We start from the raw sequence: 24,548 nt of genomic DNA on the forward strand, positions 1-24,548 counted from the left end.
TGCTGTTAGATATACATTTAATATACCTGTTTTGATATACGAGGGATATTTGAGGTGTATTCTCTTTGCAATTTTTGCGGTTAGTGAGATTTTAGATCGAAAGCTTCAATAATGAGTGACGAGGGGGCAAATACAAATATTGAAGCAAAGACGGAAGAATTTTCGAAAGAAAACTCATCTGAGGGTACTAAGATGTCACCTGATTCTAAAGCCGGTGGTTCCAAGGAGGAATATAGTGGTAATAGTAACAAGAGACGTTATGCCGAGGATGACGATGAGGATGACGATGAGGATGACGATGAGCCAAAAACATCTGATGGATCAGATGGTGACAAATTACGCGTTAAGGATGAAGGAGGAAATGAAGACGACGATGAAGAAGACGATGATGAAGATGATTACGATGATGAGGAGGGGATTGAGGGACCTCGTAAGAAGCAGCGTCGTGAAAGAAACAGATTCTTGGATATTGAAGCTGAAGTGAGCGACGATGATGACGAAGATGAGGACGAAGAAGACTCTGAACTTGTGCGTGAAGGTTTCATTACTCATGGTGACGAAGAAGAGGAAGAAGAGCAGCAGAGCAAAGATGACAGATTGCATAGACAGTTGGATCAGAACTTGCAGAAATCGTCTGAGGAAGACGCTCAAAAATTGGCCAAAGAGCTGCGGGAACGTTATGGTCGTAGTAGTGCTAAGCAGTATCGTGCTGCGGCCCAGGATGACTACGTTCCGCAGAGATTTATGCTTCCTAGTGTTGATACGGCTACTATTTGGGGTGTTCGTTGTAGGCCTGGAAGAGAGAAAGATCTCGTTAAGAAATTGCTCAAGAAGAAGTTCAACTTGGACAAGTCAATGGGAGCTAAGAAGCTAAAGATTTTATCTATTTTCCAGAGGGATAGTTTCAGCGGCCGAATTTATATAGAAGCTCCAAAACAGTCCGTTATTGAAAAGTTTTGTAACGGTGTTCCAGACATATATGTGAACCAAAAACTTCTAATTCCTGTGCAGGAACTGCCGCTGCTGTTAAAGCCATCTAAGTCCGATGATATCAGGCTTGAGCCAGGTAGTTACGTTAGGATTAAGCGTGGTATCTACAAGGGTGATTTGGCGGTTGTTGAGCAGATTAGTGACAATAACTTGGAATGTATGTTGAAGGTTGTTCCAAGGTTAGACTACGGAAAGAACGACGAGGTCGATCCCGATACACAGCAAGTTAAGACTAAGAGGGTAACATTCTCTCAAAGACCTCCTCCTCAATTGTTCAACCCTACTATGGCCTTGCGTATGGATCAAGCTAATCTATACAAACGAGATGAAAAACATTTTACCTACAGAAATGAGGACTATATTGACGGTTATTTAATTAAGGTTTTCAAAATCCAGTATTTGACAACAAAAGACATTCATCCAACGGTTGAAGAGCTAGCTAGATTTGGTAGTAGAGATGGTGCTGTTGACTTAACGACAATCTCACAGACAATTAAGAAGGCTCAGGCCTCCAAGGCGATGTTCCAGCCTGGAGACCGTGTTGAAATTTTGAACGGTGAACAACGTGGCTCCAAAGGTATAGTTACTAGATCTTCTACTGATATCATTAGTGTGCTACTGACGGGCTTCAATTCCAAACCTTTGGGATTCCCAATTTCATCGCTGAGAAAGATCTTCGAACCAGGTGACCATGTCTCTGTCATGTCTGGTGACCATCAGGGTGATGCAGGTCTGGTTTTGGTAGTGAAGAATGGTCAGGTTACGTTTGTGTCTGATCAAACTAGGGAAAACTTAACCATTTCCGCCAACAACTTAACGAAATCCATGGACTCAACTCCAACTTCTAGTGAATACGCTTTACATGATATTGTTGAACTGAGTGCTAAGAATGTAGCATGTGTAATTCAGGCAGGACATGATATCTTCAGAGTGCTGGACGATTCGGGTAAGGTATCTACAGTTACGAAGGGCACTATCCTGAAAAAGATCAATACGGCGCGCTCTAAAATAGCCGCTGTGGATGGTAATGGTAAGGAAATAAGGATAGGCGATACTATAGTTGAGAAGGTTGGTGCTCGTAGGGAAGGCCAGGTACTTTATGTTCAATCGCATATAATATTTATCTTTTCCAAAAAGATTGTGGAGAACGCAGGTGTCTTTGCAGTGAACCCCATGAACGTAGAGGCCGTGGCATCTAAGGAGAACATGATGAGTAGCAAACTGGACCTTTCGAAGATGAATCCAGAAATAGCTACGAAGATGGGCCCACCCTCCCAGACTGCTCAACCCGTCCAGATCGGTCGTGACGTAGCGCTGAATAAAACAGTCAGAATACGTACTGCAGGTTATAAGGGACAACTGGGTATCGTTAAGGACGTTAATGGTGAGATGGCTACGGTTGAGCTGCACTCTAAGAACAAGCACATTACAGTCAACAAACGTAAATTGACATATTTTAATCACGAAGGTGGTGACGGCATTACATATGATGAACTGGTAAGCAGGCGTGGCAAAACGCCCCACGCAAGAATGGGGCCAAGCTATGTCAGCGCGCCAAGGACCATGGCAACTGGTATGCCCGCAGGCACTGCTGCCACTGCTCTCAGCGGCGGTATGACTCCCGGCTGGAACTCTTTTGATGGAGGAAAGACACCTGCTGTGGGATCCCATGGAGCGGGTGCAACCTCAACATGGGGAGGAGCTTCCACTTGGGGAGGCCAGGGTGGTGGTGGAGCCTCCACTTGGGGAGGCCAACCTACAGGAGGCAATGCCTCCACCTGGGGAGGTCAAACCGGCGCGACTTCTACCTGGGGTGGTGCTTCCACTTGGGCATCTGGCGGTGAAAATGGTGCAGCTTCCGCTTGGGGAGGTGGAGACAAGTCTGCCTACGGTGGAGCTTCCACCTGGGGCCAAGGAGGAGCTTCTGCCTGGGGAGGTGGCAACAAGTCACACCACAGAGCTGACGGAAGCGGTTCCACTTGGGGCAACAATCAAGGCAACAGGTCCGCCTGGAGAGACCAAAACGCAAAGGGTAATGGCAGTACCTGGGGCGGCGGCCACTAGTTCTGGCCCAAAAACTATATACTTCCATCTATCTATATACACACCCCTCACGAAAAAAAAATGTTCTTTTTTTAACGATTTTTCGCTCGCACATATATTACTGACTATTTTAAAATCTCAATCTAGGCTATACTACCCAACGTCTATTTACACGCTTAACCACTCTTGGAGGTCGGATCTGCTATCTTACGCTTCTTTGCCTCCTTAAATAGCACATGTCGCTTAGCAACACGATCATATCTTACCTGCGTCACTATTGGGGAGCCTCTAGGCACTAATATATGACGACAGACGCCCGTTAAAGCTGTTGAAACCAGCTTTATAACTGTATTCCTGCTTTTGGCTTTTGCCATACTTTCTGATCCTTAATGCCTGCTCGCGGATGACTTAATGTGCCCTCAAGAGCTCTTAAAAGCATTACAAGATGGCATCTCTTAAATCTCAAGACGCAAATTCAACTGAATCAACAGTCATTTAATACGAAGGTGAAAATTTTTTAGTTATTTCTTTAAATATGGCCTTACGGACCAGTAACACTGAGTGTCGACCCGAGTATAATAGCATATACTGTAGCATACTCAGACCCCTAGGATGTCAGAAATCCCAGAACCACGTGTAATCGAGAACCCTGATGGTTCCAAACTCATTATCTCATTTAAAATTGAGGGAGGAAAGAAACTAAAAATAACACAGAAGGTTAAGGAAATTACCATCACAGAAAAGGTGAATAAGTCAATTGCAGAAAGGAGGAAATGGGCTAAGTTTGGTGCGGAATCTAATTCGCCCCCAGGTCCTAATTTGTCCACAACAAAACTGGGTGAAGAACTGTACTTGAGATTAGCGCCTTCATGGAAGGAGGTTAAGACGCAAGATGAGAAAGAAAAGGAGAAGGAAAAGCAAGATGGAGAAAAGAGCTTCTATGTATGTCGTACTTGTGGTATCCCTGGTCATTTCACGGCTAAGTGTCCATTTAAGGAGATTTTGGGAGAAATGGGTACTCCATCTGAATCTGAAGCTGCTGTTGATGCAGCCACCGACTCTGCTGCAACCCCAGCTACTATGGGTTCTGGTAAATACGTTCCACCAACTCGTCGTGTTGGAGGTCGCGATCCATCTTCTGATGCATACAAGGACCAGAGGGAGCGCGATGATGCGATGACTTTGAAAATTTCTCAATTAAACGAAAATGCTGACGAAGTTACTATCAAGCAGAAGTTACTATCGCCCTTCCCCAATATTCCTCGGATTTCTCTTGTCAGAAACAAGGAAACTGGTAAATCGCGTGGTGTAGCGTACGTTACGTTTGTTTCTGAGCAAGAAGCAGAGACTGCTCTAAGATTATTAGACGGCAGAGGTTTCATGAACTTAATTTTACACGCGGAATGGTCGAAGCCTAAAGTTAAGTAATCGATAATTCCGGACAGAACCTGATAAAATCGTCTTAATCCTTTACGGATATTACGTGCCTTGTACGATAAAAATTAGCTTTCTAGTATATACATATATATATACGCACATTTATTCAGTTGATCCATAAACTCGGTAATAGCAACATCCGCACAGATTCAATGGTGGAAAATAGTACTTATGATGCTACGGAGATCTTTGTTGATGGTGGGGGAGAAGCGATGGTTTATATTCATGGTGGTGCTTGGGTAGACGTTAACACAACGCCGAAGATGTTTGAAGGGCTAAGTAAGTCCGTCAAGAAAAGTTTGGATAAAGATCTATCCCAATATTCTATAGAGTATAGACTATCTCCTGGCGTTAAGCATCCCTTACACTTGCACGATGTTCTATCTAACTTGGCAAGGTTAGTCAAGGATAAAAGCATTACAAAGCTGCACCTACTTGGCCACTCTGTTGGAGCTACCCTTTGTTGGCAGATCTTGACAGCAAAACGGGAACTTACTTCGATAATCGATATTGAGACCTTGAATACGATACGTTCATCAATATCTAATGTATTTATGGTTTCCGGTATATACTCATTAAAAAAGCTACTAGAGGAATACCCAGAATACGATGCTTTTGTTTCCAAGGCATTTGAAGATATTAATGACTTTCAAGAACTTGCAGAAAGTGTGGAATATGTCCCAAAGAACGCCAATCTGCACATTATTCACTCGTATGAAGACGAGAAAGTGACATATCTCCAACCGAATCTCCTCGTTAGATCCTTACAAGAGAAACAAGTTTCTTATACCACCTTTACAAGTCATCTGGGAAAGCATGATGACATATGTGACGGGCAGACTCTTGCAGACTATGTGGTAAGGCAATTGAGTTAACAAGTTAAATTTCGCTCTTTATATATCACTTAAATATTCTTCATTATGTGTGTAATTAAACCCAAATGGTTTGACCAGCTGCCTCGATATGCTTGCCTAATTGGGTAACTTGTTCACTCCAATCCATCAACCTGACCCTCATCTTAGTGATTTGTTCCTCGTTGATAATTCTTGGCTGAACCCAGGTAATAGTGACCAATTCTTCCACCTGGTCTATCGAACCCTTCAACAGACCCAGGCTAATACTTTTCATGACCAAGTGTTCGACATTGTCTTTATGCAAATGTGTAGCTTTCGCGATGTCGTCAAAGGATAATGTTCTGATGCTCTTAGCAAAAACAGACTCGACCAATGTGATCAAACATATTTTCTGTCTCAAGAAAGACTCGTTCTTTGCTAAAATTGGTACTTGAGGAATACGCTCCTGGGATAACTTGCTAAATTGATCAAAGTCTCCGACAGAAAGTGCATGTAGAAACTGGAACAACCATTGATATTGCGGGTCACCAGCGATGCTGGACATAATGGGGTGCTGGAGCAGTTCTCCAAAATTATATATCTTGTCTCCTAATAAAGCCGCAATGCAGAGTTTGTATGCAAGCTGCTGCTGTTCCGCCGCTGATAACATGGGCATGGAAGGGTCCAATGTGGATAAGTATAACAAACTTGTGTAGTAGAAAGAGTTGAAATCATTCTTCAACTGGTAAAACTCAGCATTGGCAGAATAAAAGGTACCTGTGACAATCAACGGAACAGAGTCTTTTTGGTCTAGGTTTGCACTGATATCATTCAATAAGTCTCTGGTCTTGGCTAGATCGCCCATTTTTAAGTATGTCCTGGCCATTTCAATGTCAATCAACAAATTACCCTCTTCGTGGGTCTTTAAACCATCATTTCTCTTCTTCTGATTGTCTATTTCGCTGAATGTCTTCTGCAACTCGGCTAAATATTCCAAATTCTCTTTATAACTTGTGCTATTCTTAATTGACAAAAGAAGGAAATTAACGACCTTTATCTGATTGATCTTATCTTGGAATTTAGACACAAAATTGGTGTATACCCTTAATCTAACTGGAATAGATCTATCGTCTTGAAAGAATACCTCAAGCCTTTCAGTCAATTGATGCCATAATTTCCGTTCATAATATTCTTCAAACTCATAGAAGAGGGGAGCCAAATCTGGGTCCACTTCCATTCTTAAAGTGCTTAAAACCGTGTAGATTTCCTGAGTCATCGTGATTTGTTACCTTCGAGCCTTCTAGTACTTAATCGTTCCAAATCGGAGGACTCTACCACTTCTTTAATTATTGTTTACACTTACAAGATCGTTTGCCACCGAAAACTTGTTTTAACTTATTTTACAGTAACGTTAATTATGACATTTGATGTTAATGGTTATATAAAATTAGCCAAGAAGTGCCATGGCTAAGTTAATTTAGAGCATGTTCTAGACCTCGATGCTATCAATAACTGCTCTTGCATTCTTCCAGACTATTAGACAATCTTTTAACCAGGTCAACAATGTACGCGAAAACTCGCGTAAGAGTATAACCCATTTTTGCTGTAGATATACTGTAAACCATTCAAAACTTTGCAGCATTGATTCGTTAACCTGGTCCATATCACGTTGAATCAGCTTGTAGCATTCGTTTAATTTTTCCAGTTCATTCTCTATTTTACTTATTTCTTGTCCGCGTTCTTCATCAGTCAAAAGGTGAGCGTCAATATCTCCAGTCCGGGGTCCACTGGAGGGCGATTCACAAGTGTGGTGTGAGGATCTCCTTGACCTGAAGAGACCAATCCACTGCCTTTCGCTGGATGTATCTGATGCGACGCGTTGGGCGTCGGTGGATTGTGGTCGGTTTCTGCGTTCATCCAGTTTTTTGACGGCTTTTGCGACGGTTGGCGAATCTTTAGCGTTCTGCTTCAGAGCTTCTTCCAACCTAGCCATCTGTGACTGATAATTCTTCAATTCCTCGATGCGATCTTTCCGCTTGTTCAATGTGGCCCCTATAATTAAGAATTGCTGTTGTTTGGCCTTCCTGAATTTAAGGATACGTTTCCCTTCTTGTATGAACTGCATCAACTCGCTAATTGGCTCTTCCAACAGCATCATTACGTTTTCAACAAACAACTCTGAGCTCACGTAGTTGACGTCGACTGCCTGTCCTATCTTTTCAATGGCCCTAGATAGTTCCTCAACCTGCTTTGCATGCTGAGGTAAGTTTATCACAGTGTCTTCTAGGCTGAATGCATTGTAGTACGCGCCAAGCTCAGCAAGCGCTGAAGCAAGTTGCTTGAAGTGGGACATCTGTTGTTTAGTACACGCCAATAATGGTTGTAGGCACCTTTGGTACTTATTCAACATCACTTCCCAATCTGCAAACTTTGCCTCTAATTGCGAAGCCTCTGCGTCGGTCGGAGTAGAGGCTACCGGCGCCACACTACGCCCCGTAGGATTTGGAAGGAGCAGATGCAGAGGACTAGGTTTTGTAGGCATGAGCGGAGGAGCAAGTAAATTGTTCTCCGGAAGAATAGATATGGGAGGAGATAACAGAACTTCCCGCCATACATAGTCAGGGCTGAGGAACTTCAGAAACACAGGATGTTCCCGGATAGTTTCTATGTTATAGCAGTTATTAAGAAAACGACTCAACAACCTTCTCCTCTTGTCTATAATCCTAATGTCATTCTCTGCATTCAGTGGGTTGAGAAAATACCATATTAGCGGGTGCTTTGACGGAATAGGTGGGATTATTATTGTGGGCAGCAACTTTGTAAGCGCCAGGCGCAATGTATCAAACTCCGAATATCGCCTAGTAACTTGTCTCCCATTAAATGATATCGTATACCCTATTGCGTAATTCCCATACGTATCCTTATACTGCCCTGCATCAATAATTTGAATCCGTGGGTCCCCGCCTTCTTGGTCGTACTCAAAATGATGTAAAAGTGGAAGTGCATACTGCGTAGAAGCCATATTTCCCAGCTGTGAAGATCTTAGTCTGTCTCTTGGTATAGGTACCGTGCCTCGCATGCTATGGTCAAGTATTACGGTATCTGTGCCATCTTCACCATTCTCCTCCTCCTCATCCTCACTTATTCCAGCACCACCTTTAGATACCGACCTCGAGCGCGAAGAATTAATGTGGTTTCCACCAAATATACGACTCATCAACCTTTCACGGGCTTCATGAATAGCTTCTCGCTTACTTGGTTTTGTTACACACGACACGAAATCATCATCACCTTCTGCAACAGCGGCAATCCCTGATGCATAAAGATGATTTGTACCAGCAAATGGGTTATTATCTTCTTCTTCAGACTCCCTGAAAGAATCCATATCACTAGGATTCGACTAAAACCACCAGTAACCTTATTATACTCTTAGTTTTGACTTTACTTTGGTACTAAAACAGGGGCATTGTTGTTATAATTTTCCCTTAACAAAAAAATTAAAAGGGAGACTTGTGAACTATGAACTATACATATAAACTTTGAAGACTAAATCAAATAAATAGGGGCTTATAATATGTCTAAACGTATGTTTGGGGTTTGCTACCGTCTTCAGGTTACTAAGCTGTTCTATGATGTGATACTAACTTTAATTGATTGAATTTAGCTGTTGTAAAAGCTTCAGATATTGTATGTTTATTTTAACGCCCACAGATTTACTAGAGTAATGAAATTGTGACTAACTGTTTACTTTATTATAGTCAGATGCTTTGAGAGATGAGATTCTGGATATTAGTGCTCAGGCTGTTGAGCAATTGCAGTTAGAAAGAGAGATTGCAGCATATATTAAGAAAGATTTAGATGTTAAACATGGACATACATGGCATGTCATTGCGGGGAAGAACTTTGGGAGTTACGTGACTCATGAAAAAGGACACTTTATCTACTTCTATATTGGTCCATTGGCCTTTTTGGTGTTTAAGACTGCGTAATAAGTGGAATTTGCATATTTAGGTGAGCATTTTTAGATTAGTTAGCTTAAAGTAGGGAATATTTGTCTAGTATATTTCGAATATGTTGCTTATCAGATTGCAGGGCGGTTTTGAACTTTGCGCAATCTTGCTGAAGGGAAACTAGCTCCCACTGAAAACCGAGTGGGGTTGAGACGGCTTCAGACGCGGACGCGATCTGTAGCAATGCGGATCCTAGCTGGCGCGATTCCCAGCAGATTTTTGACCAGCGGTTGCGCAGGTTTGTGCAAACTTTGTTTTCCTGCTCCAAACGTCTCTGGAGGTACCTGTTTGTCTCGTTTATCTTTTCTATCTGCTCTTCCAAGACTCTTTGGTTCTCCAGCCGTGCTGTTTGAAGATTTAGGGTGGTCTGTAAATCATGAAGTTGGTTCTGGAGGGAGAAGAGGTGCTCCTCGCCCTTAGAGATATGCGTAGCGTTTACTCTAGCCTCAGTTTTTACTAGTTTGGCCGTTGATGCGTACCGCAGTGTGGACAACGACTCTTCGTACTCACACGGTGAGATACATGCTAGTATACAAGTGATGCTGTTGCCATCCAAATTCTCTCTTAGGACCCTGGTCAGTAGGGACTCTCTGTAAGCCACTCCCATGGGCCTATTTTTTCTGGAAAGCATTTGGATTACTCTCCCTAGGGTCATCAGTGACTTGTTGATGTTTTTACCCTCTTTGAATCTGTCGTCGCTGGTCTTGGAGACCTTAGCGCGCTCGCTGCCAGCCAAATCGACGAGCTTGATGCTACTAATCCTCTCTATTTTATCCCCAAAAGCATCTGTCTCAGTTTGCTGTATATTAATCGTAAATATGGCATGTGACCTGCTGCTCTTTTCATTGATGAAAGTACTCCCAACAGATCTAAGGGCCGATCCCTTGTCGAGGAAGGCCAGGAGCTCGTCACATGTCTCAACAGAATGTTCGCTGAGACCTTCAATGAAAGTTATCTTTCTAGGGCCATCTCTGACTTTCAATACAGTTTGTTCATCGGACAATAAATCTATAGCCTGTTCATTGTATATCTGAAAGTAACTTACCGTTACCTTGAAATCAACCGATACCCCATCCTCAGACTCCGAGTCCTGGCACATATTAATAGCATTAAACAACTCTAGACTTACACGAGGGGTGAGACCCAACTCCTTTTCAGTCCCTAGCATTGTGTAAGTCTTGCCCGAGCCAGTTTGGCCGTAAGTCATAATACATGTATGATAACCCTCTAAGGCTCTGAGCACATACTCCCTACCTAGCGCATTATAGATTTGTTTCTGGGTCGTCTTTTCGCCAAATACCTGGTCGAATTGAAACGTTGGTTCTACCGTAGTTATAGCATTCGTATTATTCTCCTTAAACAACGTCACATCAACATTTGAATAACTCTTAATAACAGAAGGCAAACTCTCCTCCCGCGGTAGCTTATCACGGATACGGATGGCGATTTTCATCTTCGACGGAAACTACTTACTAGGGCTTTGTTTTGTTGCTAGTCTTTATAATTGAGGAATTTTTTTTAGTAGCGTTGATCAATTGAGCAACCCTTAACGCTAAACTACAGGATTTGTAGTAATAAGACCATCAGATGACACTTATGGCTATGACCCCGGACTTATTGACCTTTATACTACTTAACTTGGTCTTAAGTGTCTAGGAGCTCTTTTATTACACAATGTAGAATAGTGTTAAGAGATCTTGACAGTGATTTAAGTGTTTATTAAGAAATTTCTAACTTATGTATATCCCGTATAAGTTTATACGGCAAGTATAATCGATAAGCTTAAGAGGTGTGAATCAGTACCCGTACATTAAGGGCTTTTAAAAGCTAGGTGCGACCTGTAATTAATGTTACGTGAAAGCTCCACTTTACGGCCTAATGAAAAAGGACGAAGAGAAGAAAATTACTAACTTTGTACCGTTTAAAAGGAAAATGGATCATTAAATAACTCTTCTTGACCCTGAACTGTGGTAACTAGACCTTTCCTATTTTACTCGTGACATAAACCCTTAAAAAGGAGGCCACTTTTAAATACGAAGGAACGGCCATTAAGGTTACCTCGTTCGAATAATGTAACCTTATTTTTTGTAATAACACGGAGCATACATAATTTGCGTGATGAATTTACCCTCATACCTTGTAGTGCAACCAACACTAATAATCTCATCTCTTATACTGCTGGTTAGTAGGTGATTAAGGTTAACGTGAGGGATTATGTGAGTCAATGATTTACGCTTGGCCAAGTCACTCATCGAATTGTTCTGCTGCAATTTATTAAATATTTCATTCAAATAGGTTGAGTTCAGATACACCGGTAGGTCTGGAACAGTGTACTTTTCCAAAAATACTTCTTCAGCCTCTTGAGCACTCATATTCCAGTCTTCCTGAAGATAACGGAACAGTTCATCTTGGTTGCAATCCTGAACATTATTTGTGAAACTAGGTGCGTCAGCATCAGTAGGTGCCGGAGTTGGATCCTCCGAAGTTGACTCCGGCGTGGTTCCTTCAGAATCCGTTTTAGCGGGGGTCACCTTGAACAGCTCAGGAATGTCACTGCTATAAACCAGATTTGATGTCTTTGAGTTATGGGGGCCCAAATCTAAATTGTTCAGACTCAGAACTGTTTTCACAGACTCATTGCGACTCAAAACACCAGTGTAATCTGAGATAGGTGTATTAGAACGTTCGATAGCTCGCGCTCTACTGAAAGAGGACCCACCACGGTTGACCAATGGTGGCCTTACTGCTGGCGGCGAGGGCAGCTCGTTCATAAATGACAAGGCATTCTCACTACGGGAATGCTCCTTACTCGGGTAAGGTTGAATTGCAGCGTCTCGATAAGGTTCTATTTCATCATATAGAGGTATCACTTCAAACCAGTTAACAATGGTACTTAATGAATCGGTAGCTGTTGGCAAATAGTTTGAATGTCTGATCTCACCATTAATATAAAACTGCAGCTTATAGATCCCAGCGGGTAACTTCAAGTCGGGTACTGTCCAGCATTGCTCCTCCTTAGAATAAACCATTGGAATTTTATTCCTCTTCGTATCAGGTTGAACGACAGATGCAATGTCATTACTTATGACTAAGATTTTAGACTTCGAATCTAGCACAGTGTCTCTCCATTTCAATATAACATGCACAAACCTATCCTTTGGCACCTCTGCAGAGCGAATTTCAGATGACTGAGGCTGTTTTCCAGAAGCCGGTTTAGTACTTTTGGGCTCCGCGGCATCCTCACTAGCTATAAGCGACGTCGCCTCCTGGTCCACTGGTTCTACAGCTTCCAAAGTTGATTTCTTAGGCGATACACAGGACAAAGGATGCTTTTTGGCGCTAAGCATAGATGGCGTGCTATTGGAATGATTCTGTTGCATAAGTTTCCGCCTCAAATCATTTTGTACCATAGAATCAACAAGCACCTCGTTCAGTACTACCTCGCTGCTCTCAATAAACTCATCTACTTCATGCGTTGATTCTGAAGCTGGTGAAGACTTTGGTGTCTCGTCTCTGACAGCCAACAATGGATTGCTACTTGTAGTAGTCGCCGGCGGAATATCTATACTAGGAGAACTCGTAGAAAGTACTGAACCTGCATTACCTGCCAGATGGCTCTGGCACAGAGACTTCTTCAAAGCATTGATACTAGGCCTATGACCCTGAACAGCAAGCTCAGGGGTAGATGCTGCTAATGTTGAATGCTCAACCGTAGCTAATGAGGGGCCTGGGGAACGCAGCGGCTGCGACCTACTATCGATTTTTAAAGCTGCTAAATTCGGAGTGGCAGGCTCCTCGCCACTAGGATGTAAGGTGTAATCACTTTTGAATAGCGGTGGGGCTCGCTCTTCAGATGCGGACTGTTCTTCAGTAACTGGTAAGTGTGATGGTAATAGCCCTTCTGGCTGCCAGCTTCTTTTTGACCTGGCCTGGTGTCTCCCAGGAAACAATTGCGAGGTTATGGATTGCTGCCTCAGTCTCCCACTTTCACGCTTCTCCGACGATGCTATATTGCCCATTATCGTGTAACCGTTGCGTTTGGCACGTATCCGCCGTCCCTTATAAGGTAGTCTACCTCATTTTAAACTGCAGGGGGAAATTACGAAGAAATACGCAGCACATGAAAAAAAAACGTGATCATGATCTATTGTGTAGTTAACTTTTATAATAATCATTAATACATAGTGCTAAACCTACTGTATCTAGTCCCTACTGCAGATAGGCGAGCACATCGTCTACGCCCTGGCATTCCTGCCATGGCTCTACGGAGGGCGTCACATCAGGCACAAACCAATCGCTGTTCGTGGCGGGGGCTCCCCACATGTCGACTAGCGTCGCCCACGACCGCGGTTCTTGATGCTGCTGCTGCTGCTGTTGTTGTTGTTGTTGTTGCTGCTGCTGCATCCACTTGGCACTGCCGTCTCTTTCCCATGTATTGCTTAGTTTCGGTAAATTTTCCTTTGAGGTTTCGCCGATATCTGGAAAAACAGGCTCATGGACCTCTTCCGTGCAGTCACGACTCCAGCTGCTCTGCAACGGCAGCGACGCAAGCAACGAGTTTGGAGAGGGTAGCCCTTGAAGACCTGGTCCATCCTCCGCCTCGCTGTCGCTCCCTATCTCCACCGACTGCACCTCTTTCTGCAGCGACGTCCAAATACGCTCTTCTTCAACACTCAGGTCTCCAACCGGCAGCCGATCCATTATACCAACACCTTGTTTCGTAGAACGCAGGTCCCGAAGCAGCCCAACCAACTGCCGCCTTAGAAAACTCTTCTCTATTCCTTCCACGCGCCGCTGCTCCTCTAAAACTCGCACTTGTTCCTCTAATTCGCGCATTTTACGCTCTTTCCGCTCACGGAAAGCGCGCTGAGCAGCACGGTTCTGCGCCGTCCTTCTGTTCCTCGCCTCTGCATCTAAATTCTTCCTGCCTGTTGAAGTTGCCCCTGTCATCCCGAAATCTCTTTAACTATTTTGTTATTGACTATTCGCCACCCGGTTAGCACGAAATATATATACGCTGACGACCACCGCCCCCCTCTCCATAGTCCGCCACCCTGCGGAGCGGAAATTTCATGGAGGCGGAGTTAACCGGCCTACACGGCGTTACCGGAACGGATGTACCAAAAATCTCGTTAGCCCGTTCCGAGCTCGTTTGGAACGGGGTACTGCTAAACGAAGGGTACGACCAAAAAAGTTTCATAAGAGAAAAAATTTAATACGAGCCTTCGAGATGACTTCTAGTATATTTGTCCCAGTTGCAGCCAGCTATAAACCACTAATTAATTAGCACGTAAGGGCAGGAATATGACTGAAACAGTTCAGGAGCTAAGAGCAAGACAGGCTGAGTTCGCCAAAGAGCTACATGGTGATGAGGCACACAGAGAGGGTATGTCCGCTTGGTTATCTAAGAATAAAGCCGCTGGGCAAGAGGCGGTGGCCAAGTACCTAAAGCATTGGGACGGTAAGACTGATGAAGACGCGATAGAGAAACGTATGGCGGACTACAACGAGACCACTCACTCATACTACAATGTTGTGACGGATTTCTATGAGTACGGTTGGGGCTACTCTTTCCACTTTAGTCGTTTTTTCCCGGGCGAGTCGTTTGCAGCTGGTGTCGCTAGGCACGAGCATTATATAGCTTACCGTGCAGGAATCACCAAAGATGACCTTGTACTAGATGTAGGCTGCGGTGTTGGTGGCCCTGCCCGTGAGATCGCGCGCTTTACGGGGTGTAAAATTGTTGGGTTGAATAATAATGACTATCAGATCATGAAGGGTAACTTCTATAACACTAAATACGGCTTATCTGACCAGATTGAGTATGTTAAAGGTGACTTTATGAACATGGATTTTGAGGACAACAAGTTCGACAAAGTATATGCAATTGAGGCCACGTGCCATGCACCCAACCTTGAAAAGGTGTACAGCGAGATGTACAGAGTCCTAAAGCCTGGTGGAACTTTTGCCATCTATGAATGGGTCATGACCGATCGTTACGACGCTAATAACCCCGAACACCGCCGCATTGCTTACCAAATCGAGCTCGGTGACAGTATCCCTAAGATGTTCCACGTCAGCGTTGCACGTGATGCCATCAAGAAGGTGGGCTTTGAGCTCTTGCACGCTGAGGATCTAGCTGATAACGACGACCCTGTGCCATGGTACTACCCTCTAACTGGTAACTGGAAGTACGTTCAAACGCTTAGCGACTTCGGTACCTTCTTCCGCACCTCATATCTTGGCCGTAAGATCACCACTTCATTTGTTTTCATGTTAGAAAAACTTGGCCTTGCTCCACGTGGGTCTGTTGAAGTGACGCATACCCTTGAAGCTGCTGCTGAAGGACTTATTGCGGGAGGTAAGTCCAAGCTATTTACTCCTATGATGCTCTTCGTTGCTAGGAAGCCTAATACTGGTGAGAGCTCTTCTTAATAATGCTATTAGCCACCTCTTAAACTAATTTATCGATAAATATTTGATATTATGCTTTACAATATATTGTATACTTATTTTATTATTTAGCTTGAATTATGATTCACATGGCTATCCAAGACGGGCGTGTAGTCAGCGCAGCTGTTTATGTAAAACGCCTTATTGTGTGTTATAGGCTTTTTTCAGAGTAAAAAACTATTGGCTATTTAATCGTTACTGAATGACCATATGAACGCTGTTGGGGGTATGCCATGTGGCCCGCCCACGGGACCTAATTTAAACGACCCGCTTATCAGAAGCATATAAGGGTAATTATTCAACGTAAACGTACGCCTTTTCGAAGGTTGCATGCTTTTTACTGTTCTCTCATTCATTTTTAGCTCGTAAATTAACTAAGCCGTACTAAGAAGATGAGCAAACAGCCGATACCCAGACATATTGCGCACCCAGCAACTAGAGATTTACCTTACAGTTTTAGGGAGCTAGTTACCGGCTGGATAGTGCATAGCAGGAAGGAAATCACCATCGGGAAAGGTAGGAAGGCCGCCGTAGCACAGGAGATGAATTTAGTCGAACCCCCGGCATATCCCGGTATCTCGACGTCGCATGCCGAGGTTACGTCAGCAGAGTTGGCGGGCTCACTGGATAGCGATGGGCGGGAGAAGCCAGAAGATGAAAGCCAGAACAAGTGGTGGGCGATAGCTGTTACTGGAACTGGTCTTTTCTCTGATGGGTATGTGAATAGTTCAATCGGGTTGGCCTCGACCATGTTAGCAAAGATTTATGGTGACCAGTACTCGAAATCGCAGGCCATCTCGTATATTACATCCATTTCTTTCGCGGGTACAGTGTTGGGTCAGCTTTCATTTGGTTACTTTGCTGACCGCTATGGCCGTAGAGGGTCTATGCTCGTTGGTACTTTGTTGTTGATTTTTTTTACAATTATGACAGCTGGCGCATGGGGTGTCGGGACGAGTGATACTAATCCAGGCGGGCTATTTGAGGCGCTTGCGGTATATCGTTTCTTTGTAGGTATTGCAATCGGTTCGGAATACAGTACTGCTTCACCTGCGGCGGCTGAAGCGTCTAACGCGATGCCAGTTGGGAAACGTAATAGGTATTTTTGTCTTTTCACAAATGCTATGATAGATCTAGGGATTGTCCTAGCGTCTGTGGTGCCATGGGTCTTGGTTAATATTGCAAGTGAACGTCGGCTCACACTCGTCTGGCGTTTAACGCTAGGTTTAGGTGCAGTTCCTCCACTATTATTATTCTATATGCGTACGAAGTATCGTGAATGTGAAGAGTTCCGAAAGATGCGGTTTAGAAATACTGCACCATATTGGAGAGTAATTAAGTTCTATTGGTTCAGGTTGAGCGTGATCTCCTTGGTGTGGTTCTTCTATGATGTTTCCAGTTACAGTTTCGGTACTTATTCTTCGTACGTTGTATACACCATTACAGGTGATAATGCTAGTTTTGCTGTAATATTTGCGTGGAACATCTTACTGAACTGTTTTTACATGCCCGGTGCTTTCCTTGGGGCCATATTTGCCGATTATTTGGGACCACGTTTAACGCTATCCTTAGGAGTTGGACTACAAACAATTATAGGATTTTTGATGACCGTTTTCTTAGATGGATTAAAAAAGCAAATAGCTGCATTCGTTGTCATTCTTGGAATTTTCTTGACCCTAGGTGAATTTGGTCCAGGTGATAACCTTGGTTTACTGGCTTCAAAAACTGTTGCTGCTCCTATCAGAGGACAGTTCTACGGTGTTGCAGCTGCTGTTGGTAAAGTTGGTGCTTTCGCTGGTGCATATGCCTTTCCCAAGCTCATGGAAAGTGCAGGTGGGAGGGAAACTACTAGGGGTTTGCAAGCTCCTTTTTGGGTTTCATCTGCTCTTTGTCTTGTGAGTACCATTCTAACTTTAGTCTTTGTACCGCCTGTTCACCAAGAAGCTGTTTCCGAAGAAGACATAAAATTCCTTGAATATTTGGAAAGTACTGGCTACGATATGACAACTATGGGTGAAATTACGGTTAATGACAGTGAATCTGTATTCATTTCAGATACGCAATCAGCTTCAAGGACTGCCGAAAAGAAGGAACCTGTTACTCATGTAACTTAATTACTGCTAAAGATTTTAAATTTATGGTTACTTTTTTTTATGATTGGAAATGACTGCTGTAATCATCTTGAAGAAATAGAACAATTAATGTAGAATGTTTGTATATATGTGTTTTTATATATACAAGAGAGTTATATTATAGCGCTGAAATACAACAAAATAAACATTTTAAAACTTCATTAGTTGTAAAATTAACCCTGCTATAAGATTTATTCCATAGAGAGACCAGGATCTCTAATCTACGAGAATCAACTTATTTACATTTAACTTTTATAGCGTGGACCAGCCAAGGGAATTTTTACTGCTAATAGGCCCAGATATAGTCATTTTCTTAACTCCAAGCATCTTTTTGTTTACTCTAGTCACATTAGTGGAGCGATTAAAGATCTTCGGATTCGTAACGCCTGACATTAAACCTTTCCAACTGTGCCGATGGCTTTTTGCATTTTTGTCTGCTGACATTGGTAAAATACGCAGCCCTAGCTCATCACTAGTGGAGCTTCCACGCGTGCTAACAGGAGCTGCCTTTTCCAAGTTCCACATTAACGTTGAATTCACATTGGACATCCTGTTGGCTGGTGCATTACCAGTTCTCAAAAGAGAAGATTCTACATCGCTGTTGGTAGTGATAACTGCAGGGGTTGTATTGTAGGAATCTGGAGTATTGTTCATATTTTGATTCATGATGGCAGATTTTGTAGGCGGTATAAAATTGCCAGGAGCTGAGGTATGCGACGTACTTGCATATGTTGCAACCTGCTTACTCTTTTTTGATAACAGATTGGTATTTGAACTATTGTAAATATCGCCTGAACTTTTTGTTAAGGATGAGTCGCCTTGTCCTTGGAAGAAATCATAACTGTAATATGAAGGAGCAACAAGGTTGCTATTATTATTGTACCCGTAGGAGTTAACCATAGACAACTGGCGATACATTTCTTCATCTAATTCGTCAAACTCCTCAATCATAACATCGCTAACATCATTATCGTCATCTTCTACTAAGACATTGCTTTGAATGTCAGATTCGTCCATGGTACTGTAACACTTTTCATAATTATCTTCGTCGCCTGAAGTATTACTACCCGATGCATAACGTTGAATATGTTGTAACAAAATACTTCTTTCTTGTGGAGTCAGTTCTCTTTCGCCGTCTTCAGTAAAACCTAATGAATTAATCTTGGAAATAGATTCCCCTTCACCATCGTACATATATTCATCGTAATTTTCCTCACTGCCTCCTTGTAAAGCATTTAATCCAAATTGGCTATCAGAGGTATCTAACAGTGGAGGAATAGGAACATCCGTTTGGAGCTCTACATTGTTGACGTTCTGTATGGATGTCCCTGTAACTACCGTATTCATATTGTAATATTGCTTATTATTGTAGCTCTCAATAGTATCGCCAGCCTCTGGAAGTTTTTCAACTGGAAACAATGACGCCTCTGAACCGCTGATGACTATATTGCCATCTTGGTCCACATTATCTGAATTGATTTCCGAAGAGAACATCTCTTCTTCTGCAATCACTAAATTCTCAAGGTCGTAATTATCTCCTCCAAGAAGAGCATCTTGACCAACACCATCAGGAAAGGGGTCCATACCTGCGTAGTAGAAATTGCCGTCTTCATCCACATGATAGGCGATTCCTTGACTGAGACTGTACACTGTATTCTCGCCGGTTATTATCATATCTTCATCAATAAACATTCCATAACCACTGCCATCAGTACTAGCGCTACCAGTTCCCGTAGTTCGGTCATGCTTCTCTGAAAACGGAACTCTGAGATCACTCAAACAACTATTAAACTGATGGTTATAAAAATAACCAAGAGTGGGAGGTATCTGCTTCTCTGAAAGCGCAATGTAGTTCCTAACTTTTTTTATCCTGTACATTCTTCTTAAAGAATATAATGCGATCAAAATCCAGATTAAAATCGCTACAGTAAAGACAGGTAAAAATATCGCTAGACGTTTTGAAATACTGGGAGATATTGGGACGTAGGGAGGTAATTCCAATGCACCGTTGCCATCGATAGTAGTATCGTCTGAGGTATTATTATGTGCAGTTGGCAGAACGGGAAGCGGTTTAGGTGAACCAGGGACAGAGTTACTTGAAAATTGATAAATTGCAATAGAAGGGTCTATAAGCTTTGCCAATTGACGTAGTGTAGGATCTGGAATGTTATATAAAATGGAATTGTCATCTAGGATCAATGTTTGTAACTCTTTTATGGCTTCCTCAGGGAAATAAACCTCTGCAACGGATGCAATATATCCGGAATACTGAAACGGAACAATGCGAACAACTACAATTTCAGAGAAATCAGGACTATGTCTCTTGGCTTGAAATCCATTTTCCATTATACTTCTATCCCCCAATGCTGGTTCGACTGAATTCACTGAATTCTTTCTACTAGGCAGGGCATAATCACCAAGATCTGAAGTCAGTGACTTGGAAGCTTCTAATGCTTTAATTTCAGCAAGTTGTACTTTGGCCTGATCAGGCATGAGAAACGGGTATCTGAGCACGAAAGGTAGAAAATTGAAAATTTGAGCAGAAGCTACTGGCGCTGTAACCAAAAAAGCATAGTTTAGACCCCTTCTAAATCCAATGGTGATCTTTTCATAACCAGGAGGTTGGTTAACCCTTGTTAATGGTGTTATAGCCTCTGGTAATAATGAAGGAGTTGAAGTCGCTGAGTCATCGGGTACTGTCATACTCGGGCTCGCAGATTCTGTAACAATTACAGACGGCAACCAACCTGTTTTAATAGCTTCTTGACTACTTGTTGTTGAAACTGTATCATCGCTAGTTCCACATTTTCCAGTACATTTGGAAGATGGAGATATAGTTGTGCCGACATAACTTAAGGATTCAGATGACATACCATTGATATTACCTAATGTTGATTCAATTGAACTTGAATAACTCGTAATAAAAGGTTCACCACTCCGCGCAGGAGCTGTTTCTGTAGTGGACAATGATGTAGAAGTCAGGCTAGGTGAGGAACCTTCACTAATAGACTGTAAGGAGGACGGTCTTAAAGTGATGACAGGATCCATCGATCTAGATTGTATACTCGAGCGCAAAGAAGATTCTATTGCTGGTTCGGAAATACTAGTGACTGAAGTTGTATCAACAGTAGCTTTTGACATAGAAGGAATTGAAGACGAAGACAATAATGGTAAACCAGTATAATTATCTGAACCAGAGGATGGTGAGAAGGTTGATAACTGAGGCACAACTCCGCTCGAATCTGAAGGCTTTGCTGTTGAAGAGTTTAAGACATCTATTGTCGAACTTACACTTGCAATAGAAGGAGGACTTATTGGCGATATAGGTCGACTTGATGATTCAGCAGATGATAACGAGGTTGGTGATGGTATTGGCGATGGCGATGGCGATGGCGATCGTGATTCTGATGGCGATGCAGATGGTGATAGTGGAGGTGAGGATGGTTGAGATAATGGTGGTGACGAAAGTGATGAAGGTGATGAAGAGGATGAAGAGGATGAAGAGGATGAAGATAGTGATAATGGTGATACTTGTAAATCAGATTCAGGTAAAAGCGAGCTTGAAGAGGATGAAGTTGTTGATGATATTGATTTCGACAGTGACTTAGATTTCGATGATTGTAAATCGGATTCTGATGGTGATGTAGGCAACCAAGATGGTAAAGATGATGATGGCTGAGATGATGATGGTTGAGTTGGTGATGGTTGAGTTGATGATGGCTGAGTTGGTGATGGTTGAGTTGGTGATGGTTGAGTTGGTGATGGTTGAGTTGATGATGGTTGAGTTGATGATGGCTGAGTTGGTGATGGCTGAGTTGATGATGGCTGAGTTGATGATGGCTGAGATGGAGTTGGTGATGGCTGAGATGGTGATGGTTCAGATGGTGATGGTTGAGATGATGATGGTTGAGTTGATGATGGCTGAGATGATGAAGGTTGAGTTGATGATGGCTGAGATGATGAAGGTTGAGTTGATGATGGCTGAGATGGTGATGGTTGAGTTGGTGATGGTTGAGTTGGTGATGGTTGAATTGATGATGGCTGAGATGATGAAGGTTGAGTTGATGATGGCTGAGTTGGTGATGGCTGAGATGATGACGGTTCAGATGATGATAGCTGAGATGATGATGGTTCAGATGACGATGGTAAAGATGATGACGGTAGCCATGATGGTTGAGATGACGGAGGAGATGATGGTGACGGTGAATATGATGGTTGTAGTGATGGTTGAGATGACGGAGACGATGATGAAGATGATGATGGAGATGATGATGGAGATGGTAAAGACGATGATGGTAACCAAGATGGTGAAGATGATGATAGTGGTGGTGTAGGTGTCGACGACTGTGATGATGTAGGTGTCGGTGTCGGTGTCGGTGTCGGTGTCGACGACTCTGATAATGTAGGTGTTGGTGTTGGTACTGATGGTGGTAACCATGACGGTGTTGGGGACGGTGTTAGCGGTGACAATGAGGGATCTAGACTTCCAGCATTAGGTACCAGTGTTAGATTAGCTTTGGACTTCGTCTTAGAGCTCTTTGAATCATCTGGTGAAATTAATGGGACAGGCGTGCCCTTTTCATCTTGCTTATTAAATTTTATGTCCTTGTCCTTATCGATACTTGAGCTTGATAATACGAGATCCTCGGACTTATCAGCGCTACTTGGGTAAATTGATTGAGGGTCAGGGCCATCAACACCATTTGGAAATATGGAATTAGGTGCGTCAGAAACAACTGCCGGTGTAGGGGAAGGGTAAGAATTCGAAGATCTGGTCTGCTCAGGGATAACCGGTGGAGAGCCTTGTTCTGGTGTTAATATAGGAGTAATAGAAGGAGAAGGAGAAGGAGAAGGAGAAGGAGAAGGAGAAGGAGAAGGAGAAGGAGAAGGAGATTTTTGTTTTCGATTATGTCCTGACGTGAGCTTACCAGTAGGAGAAGGGCTATTAATCAGTTCTAATTGCGGGACAGGAAGTGAAGGCAAAATATTAGTTACCAGTCCTGGTGGACTAACATCCAATGAAAAGCCCAGAGAAAACGTCACAGAAACGTCAGGAATTATTGGGTCTTTGGGGGCATCGTTACGGCGAGCTATTTTTACGACATTTTGAGCAGAAACAAAATTTTCAGATGTAGGGTTCTGGTAATATGGAGCTGCATCTTCCCCAGAAGTAGGCAACTTACCTTTCATATTGTTTTTTGCAGCCCATAAAAGGTTTTGGGATCTTCTCCGGGCTTCTGCCGGCTGATTTGGGTTTTTAACTTCTTCAGGTAGGTGCTCCAGTCCACTTTTTAATAACGGAGGTACGTTATAGCTTTTATTGGGTCCATATACGGACGAAGATAAATTTATAACTGAATAGCCATCAAGCGCTGCGTTCTTCGGCACAGTTGCTGCCTCTTGAACAGACTTAGACTCCTCAGTGGTGCTAATACTTTTCGGGCTTATATCTACCTCGGTGGGGATATATTTTTTTGATGAGGAATCGATTTCATCTGGAGTAATTCCGGTTAAAGTGACTTTCTGTAAGGTCGACAGGTTGGCATCCGCAGTGCTCGTTTTATCGGAGCAAGTCGGTGAAGGTTGAGCAACCTCATCTTTAACATCAGTATATAAGATAACCGGGCCTATCTGTTCAGCAGATAAATCTTGCTGCGAGTATTTACAGTATGTGTTCTCAGATTGAATACTCGGTACAGACGACGGAGTGACCAACTCATGCGCGGTTGTAGTTCTGAAAATAGAATTGGAAGTTGTAAATGATAGATTACCACTTTTCATTGATCCAGAGGCTATACCTGCTGCTTCTGGTCGCAGAATTGGAATCTCAAGATCTGAAAGCGCAACGGGTGCTTCATTTGTAGGCTTGGGGGTTGCGCAATTATCAGCGTTTGAGATGCAAAGTGATTCACCAAAAAACTCATTCGGCGTATCAAATGACGGAAGAGAAATACCCAAATTCTCCTGCACATCTTCTTCTATCCCTACATTATCTTCCAAATCATAACCTAACGAGGATTCCAGCTCGAAATTAGCAAACTCCTTATCCGTCAACTTCTCGGCTAATTTAGTAAAATGCACAGCGATATTGACATCCTTAGGCAAGTTCAAACTAACTCCTGGAGAAGTGCCGTCAAACTTTAACCTTCTCACAAGCACCTTATGTTCATTATCTTCATTAACGCTTGCAAGAATACATCCAGTACACAGAAAAACGAAAGCAAAAACCAAATTTAACCTCATAATCGTGCCATTCACTGGATCCAGTGTATAGAATCAAATTCACAACACAGTTGAGAACCTAAATGAAAAGTTCACTACTTAAAGTTTGATTAACTTTTGCTCGGGTGTCAACACTGGAAATAGCACTGAAAGCTAGATTTCTTAGGAAATGTTAATGGATAGAGACCAAAAGCTTCTTGGTCGTTACACAACGTGATATACCAAAAATTACTTTGTATGTTGCAGCCGATTTTAGGAGTAACAGTTATTCTTTCTGTTGTATCTCTATGTTAATATTTGTATCTGAACAACTTTTGCTGTGATAAATTCGTTATCTGGAAAAAAAAAAAAAAAAAAAAAAAAGTAATAGTGTGGTGCAAGGTTGACGCATCTCGAGTTATGATTGTTGAGAAAACGGCGAAGGGGAA

The 24,548-nt window shown here is 42.8% G+C and overlaps 13 protein-coding genes across 13 annotated transcripts; 6 read left to right on the plus strand and 7 right to left on the minus strand.

The window, feature by feature from the left end:
* Positions 1 to 111: 111 nt before the first annotated feature.
* SPT5 (transcription elongation factor SPT5) lies at positions 112 to 3,054 on the plus strand (the record flags this gene model as incomplete). The annotated part of the gene is made up of 1 exon (XM_018133231.1): positions 112 to 3,054. One exon carries the CDS (start codon positions 112 to 114, stop codon positions 3,052 to 3,054), a length of 2,943 nt encoding a protein of 980 aa, XP_017988643.1.
* A 155-nt stretch (positions 3,055 to 3,209) lies between these two features.
* Positions 3,210 to 3,407, minus strand: MRPL39 (mitochondrial 54S ribosomal protein bL33m; the record flags this gene model as incomplete). The annotated part of the gene is made up of 1 exon (XM_018133230.1): positions 3,210 to 3,407. The coding sequence occupies one exon, from the start codon at positions 3,405 to 3,407 to the stop codon at positions 3,210 to 3,212; it is 198 nt and encodes a 65-aa protein (XP_017988644.1).
* Positions 3,408 to 3,645: 238 nt separating this feature from the next.
* On the plus strand, positions 3,646 to 4,461 carry TIF35 (translation initiation factor eIF3 core subunit g; the record flags this gene model as incomplete). Its single annotated transcript, XM_018133229.1, has 1 exon — positions 3,646 to 4,461. One exon carries the CDS (start codon positions 3,646 to 3,648, stop codon positions 4,459 to 4,461), a length of 816 nt encoding a protein of 271 aa, XP_017988645.1.
* Positions 4,462 to 4,622: 161 nt separating this feature from the next.
* BNA7 (arylformamidase) lies at positions 4,623 to 5,345 on the plus strand (the record flags this gene model as incomplete). Its single annotated transcript, XM_018133228.1, has 1 exon — positions 4,623 to 5,345. The coding sequence occupies one exon, from the start codon at positions 4,623 to 4,625 to the stop codon at positions 5,343 to 5,345; it is 723 nt and encodes a 240-aa protein (XP_017988646.1).
* Positions 5,346 to 5,400: 55 nt separating this feature from the next.
* Positions 5,401 to 6,579, minus strand: RPN9 (proteasome regulatory particle lid subunit RPN9; the record flags this gene model as incomplete). The annotated part of the gene is made up of 1 exon (XM_018133227.1): positions 5,401 to 6,579. The coding sequence occupies one exon, from the start codon at positions 6,577 to 6,579 to the stop codon at positions 5,401 to 5,403; it is 1,179 nt and encodes a 392-aa protein (XP_017988647.1).
* Positions 6,580 to 6,792: 213 nt separating this feature from the next.
* On the minus strand, positions 6,793 to 8,688 carry SNX41 (Snx41p; the record flags this gene model as incomplete). The annotated part of the gene is made up of 1 exon (XM_018133226.1): positions 6,793 to 8,688. The coding sequence occupies one exon, from the start codon at positions 8,686 to 8,688 to the stop codon at positions 6,793 to 6,795; it is 1,896 nt and encodes a 631-aa protein (XP_017988648.1).
* A 189-nt stretch (positions 8,689 to 8,877) lies between these two features.
* DYN2 (dynein light chain) lies at positions 8,878 to 9,292 on the plus strand (the record flags this gene model as incomplete). Its single annotated transcript, XM_018133225.1, has 3 exons — positions 8,878 to 8,887; positions 8,968 to 8,990; positions 9,062 to 9,292. The coding sequence occupies 3 exons, from the start codon at positions 8,878 to 8,880 to the stop codon at positions 9,290 to 9,292; spliced, it is 264 nt and encodes an 87-aa protein (XP_017988649.1).
* A 46-nt stretch (positions 9,293 to 9,338) lies between these two features.
* Positions 9,339 to 10,766, minus strand: AW171_hschr63618 (kinesin family protein; the record flags this gene model as incomplete). Its single annotated transcript, XM_018133224.1, has 1 exon — positions 9,339 to 10,766. The coding sequence occupies one exon, from the start codon at positions 10,764 to 10,766 to the stop codon at positions 9,339 to 9,341; it is 1,428 nt and encodes a 475-aa protein (XP_017988650.1).
* Positions 10,767 to 11,391: 625 nt separating this feature from the next.
* Positions 11,392 to 13,332, minus strand: SIP1 (Sip1p; the record flags this gene model as incomplete). Its single annotated transcript, XM_018133223.1, has 1 exon — positions 11,392 to 13,332. One exon carries the CDS (start codon positions 13,330 to 13,332, stop codon positions 11,392 to 11,394), a length of 1,941 nt encoding a protein of 646 aa, XP_017988651.1.
* A 190-nt stretch (positions 13,333 to 13,522) lies between these two features.
* On the minus strand, positions 13,523 to 14,263 carry AW171_hschr63620 (bZIP transcription factor; the record flags this gene model as incomplete). Its single annotated transcript, XM_018133222.1, has 1 exon — positions 13,523 to 14,263. One exon carries the CDS (start codon positions 14,261 to 14,263, stop codon positions 13,523 to 13,525), a length of 741 nt encoding a protein of 246 aa, XP_017988652.1.
* Positions 14,264 to 14,617: 354 nt separating this feature from the next.
* ERG6 (sterol 24-C-methyltransferase) lies at positions 14,618 to 15,748 on the plus strand (the record flags this gene model as incomplete). Its single annotated transcript, XM_018133221.1, has 1 exon — positions 14,618 to 15,748. One exon carries the CDS (start codon positions 14,618 to 14,620, stop codon positions 15,746 to 15,748), a length of 1,131 nt encoding a protein of 376 aa, XP_017988653.1.
* A 410-nt stretch (positions 15,749 to 16,158) lies between these two features.
* Positions 16,159 to 17,880, plus strand: GIT1 (Git1p; the record flags this gene model as incomplete). The annotated part of the gene is made up of 1 exon (XM_018133220.1): positions 16,159 to 17,880. The coding sequence occupies one exon, from the start codon at positions 16,159 to 16,161 to the stop codon at positions 17,878 to 17,880; it is 1,722 nt and encodes a 573-aa protein (XP_017988654.1).
* A 270-nt stretch (positions 17,881 to 18,150) lies between these two features.
* Positions 18,151 to 24,141, minus strand: HKR1 (Hkr1p; the record flags this gene model as incomplete). The annotated part of the gene is made up of 1 exon (XM_018133219.1): positions 18,151 to 24,141. One exon carries the CDS (start codon positions 24,139 to 24,141, stop codon positions 18,151 to 18,153), a length of 5,991 nt encoding a protein of 1,996 aa, XP_017988655.1.
* Positions 24,142 to 24,548: the final 407 nt, after the last annotated feature.

Source organism: Eremothecium sinecaudum, chromosome VI (assembly GCF_001548555.1).
Source record: "Eremothecium sinecaudum strain ATCC 58844 chromosome VI, complete sequence".
NCBI classification, from domain to species: domain Eukaryota; kingdom Fungi; phylum Ascomycota; class Saccharomycetes; order Saccharomycetales; family Saccharomycetaceae; genus Eremothecium; species Eremothecium sinecaudum.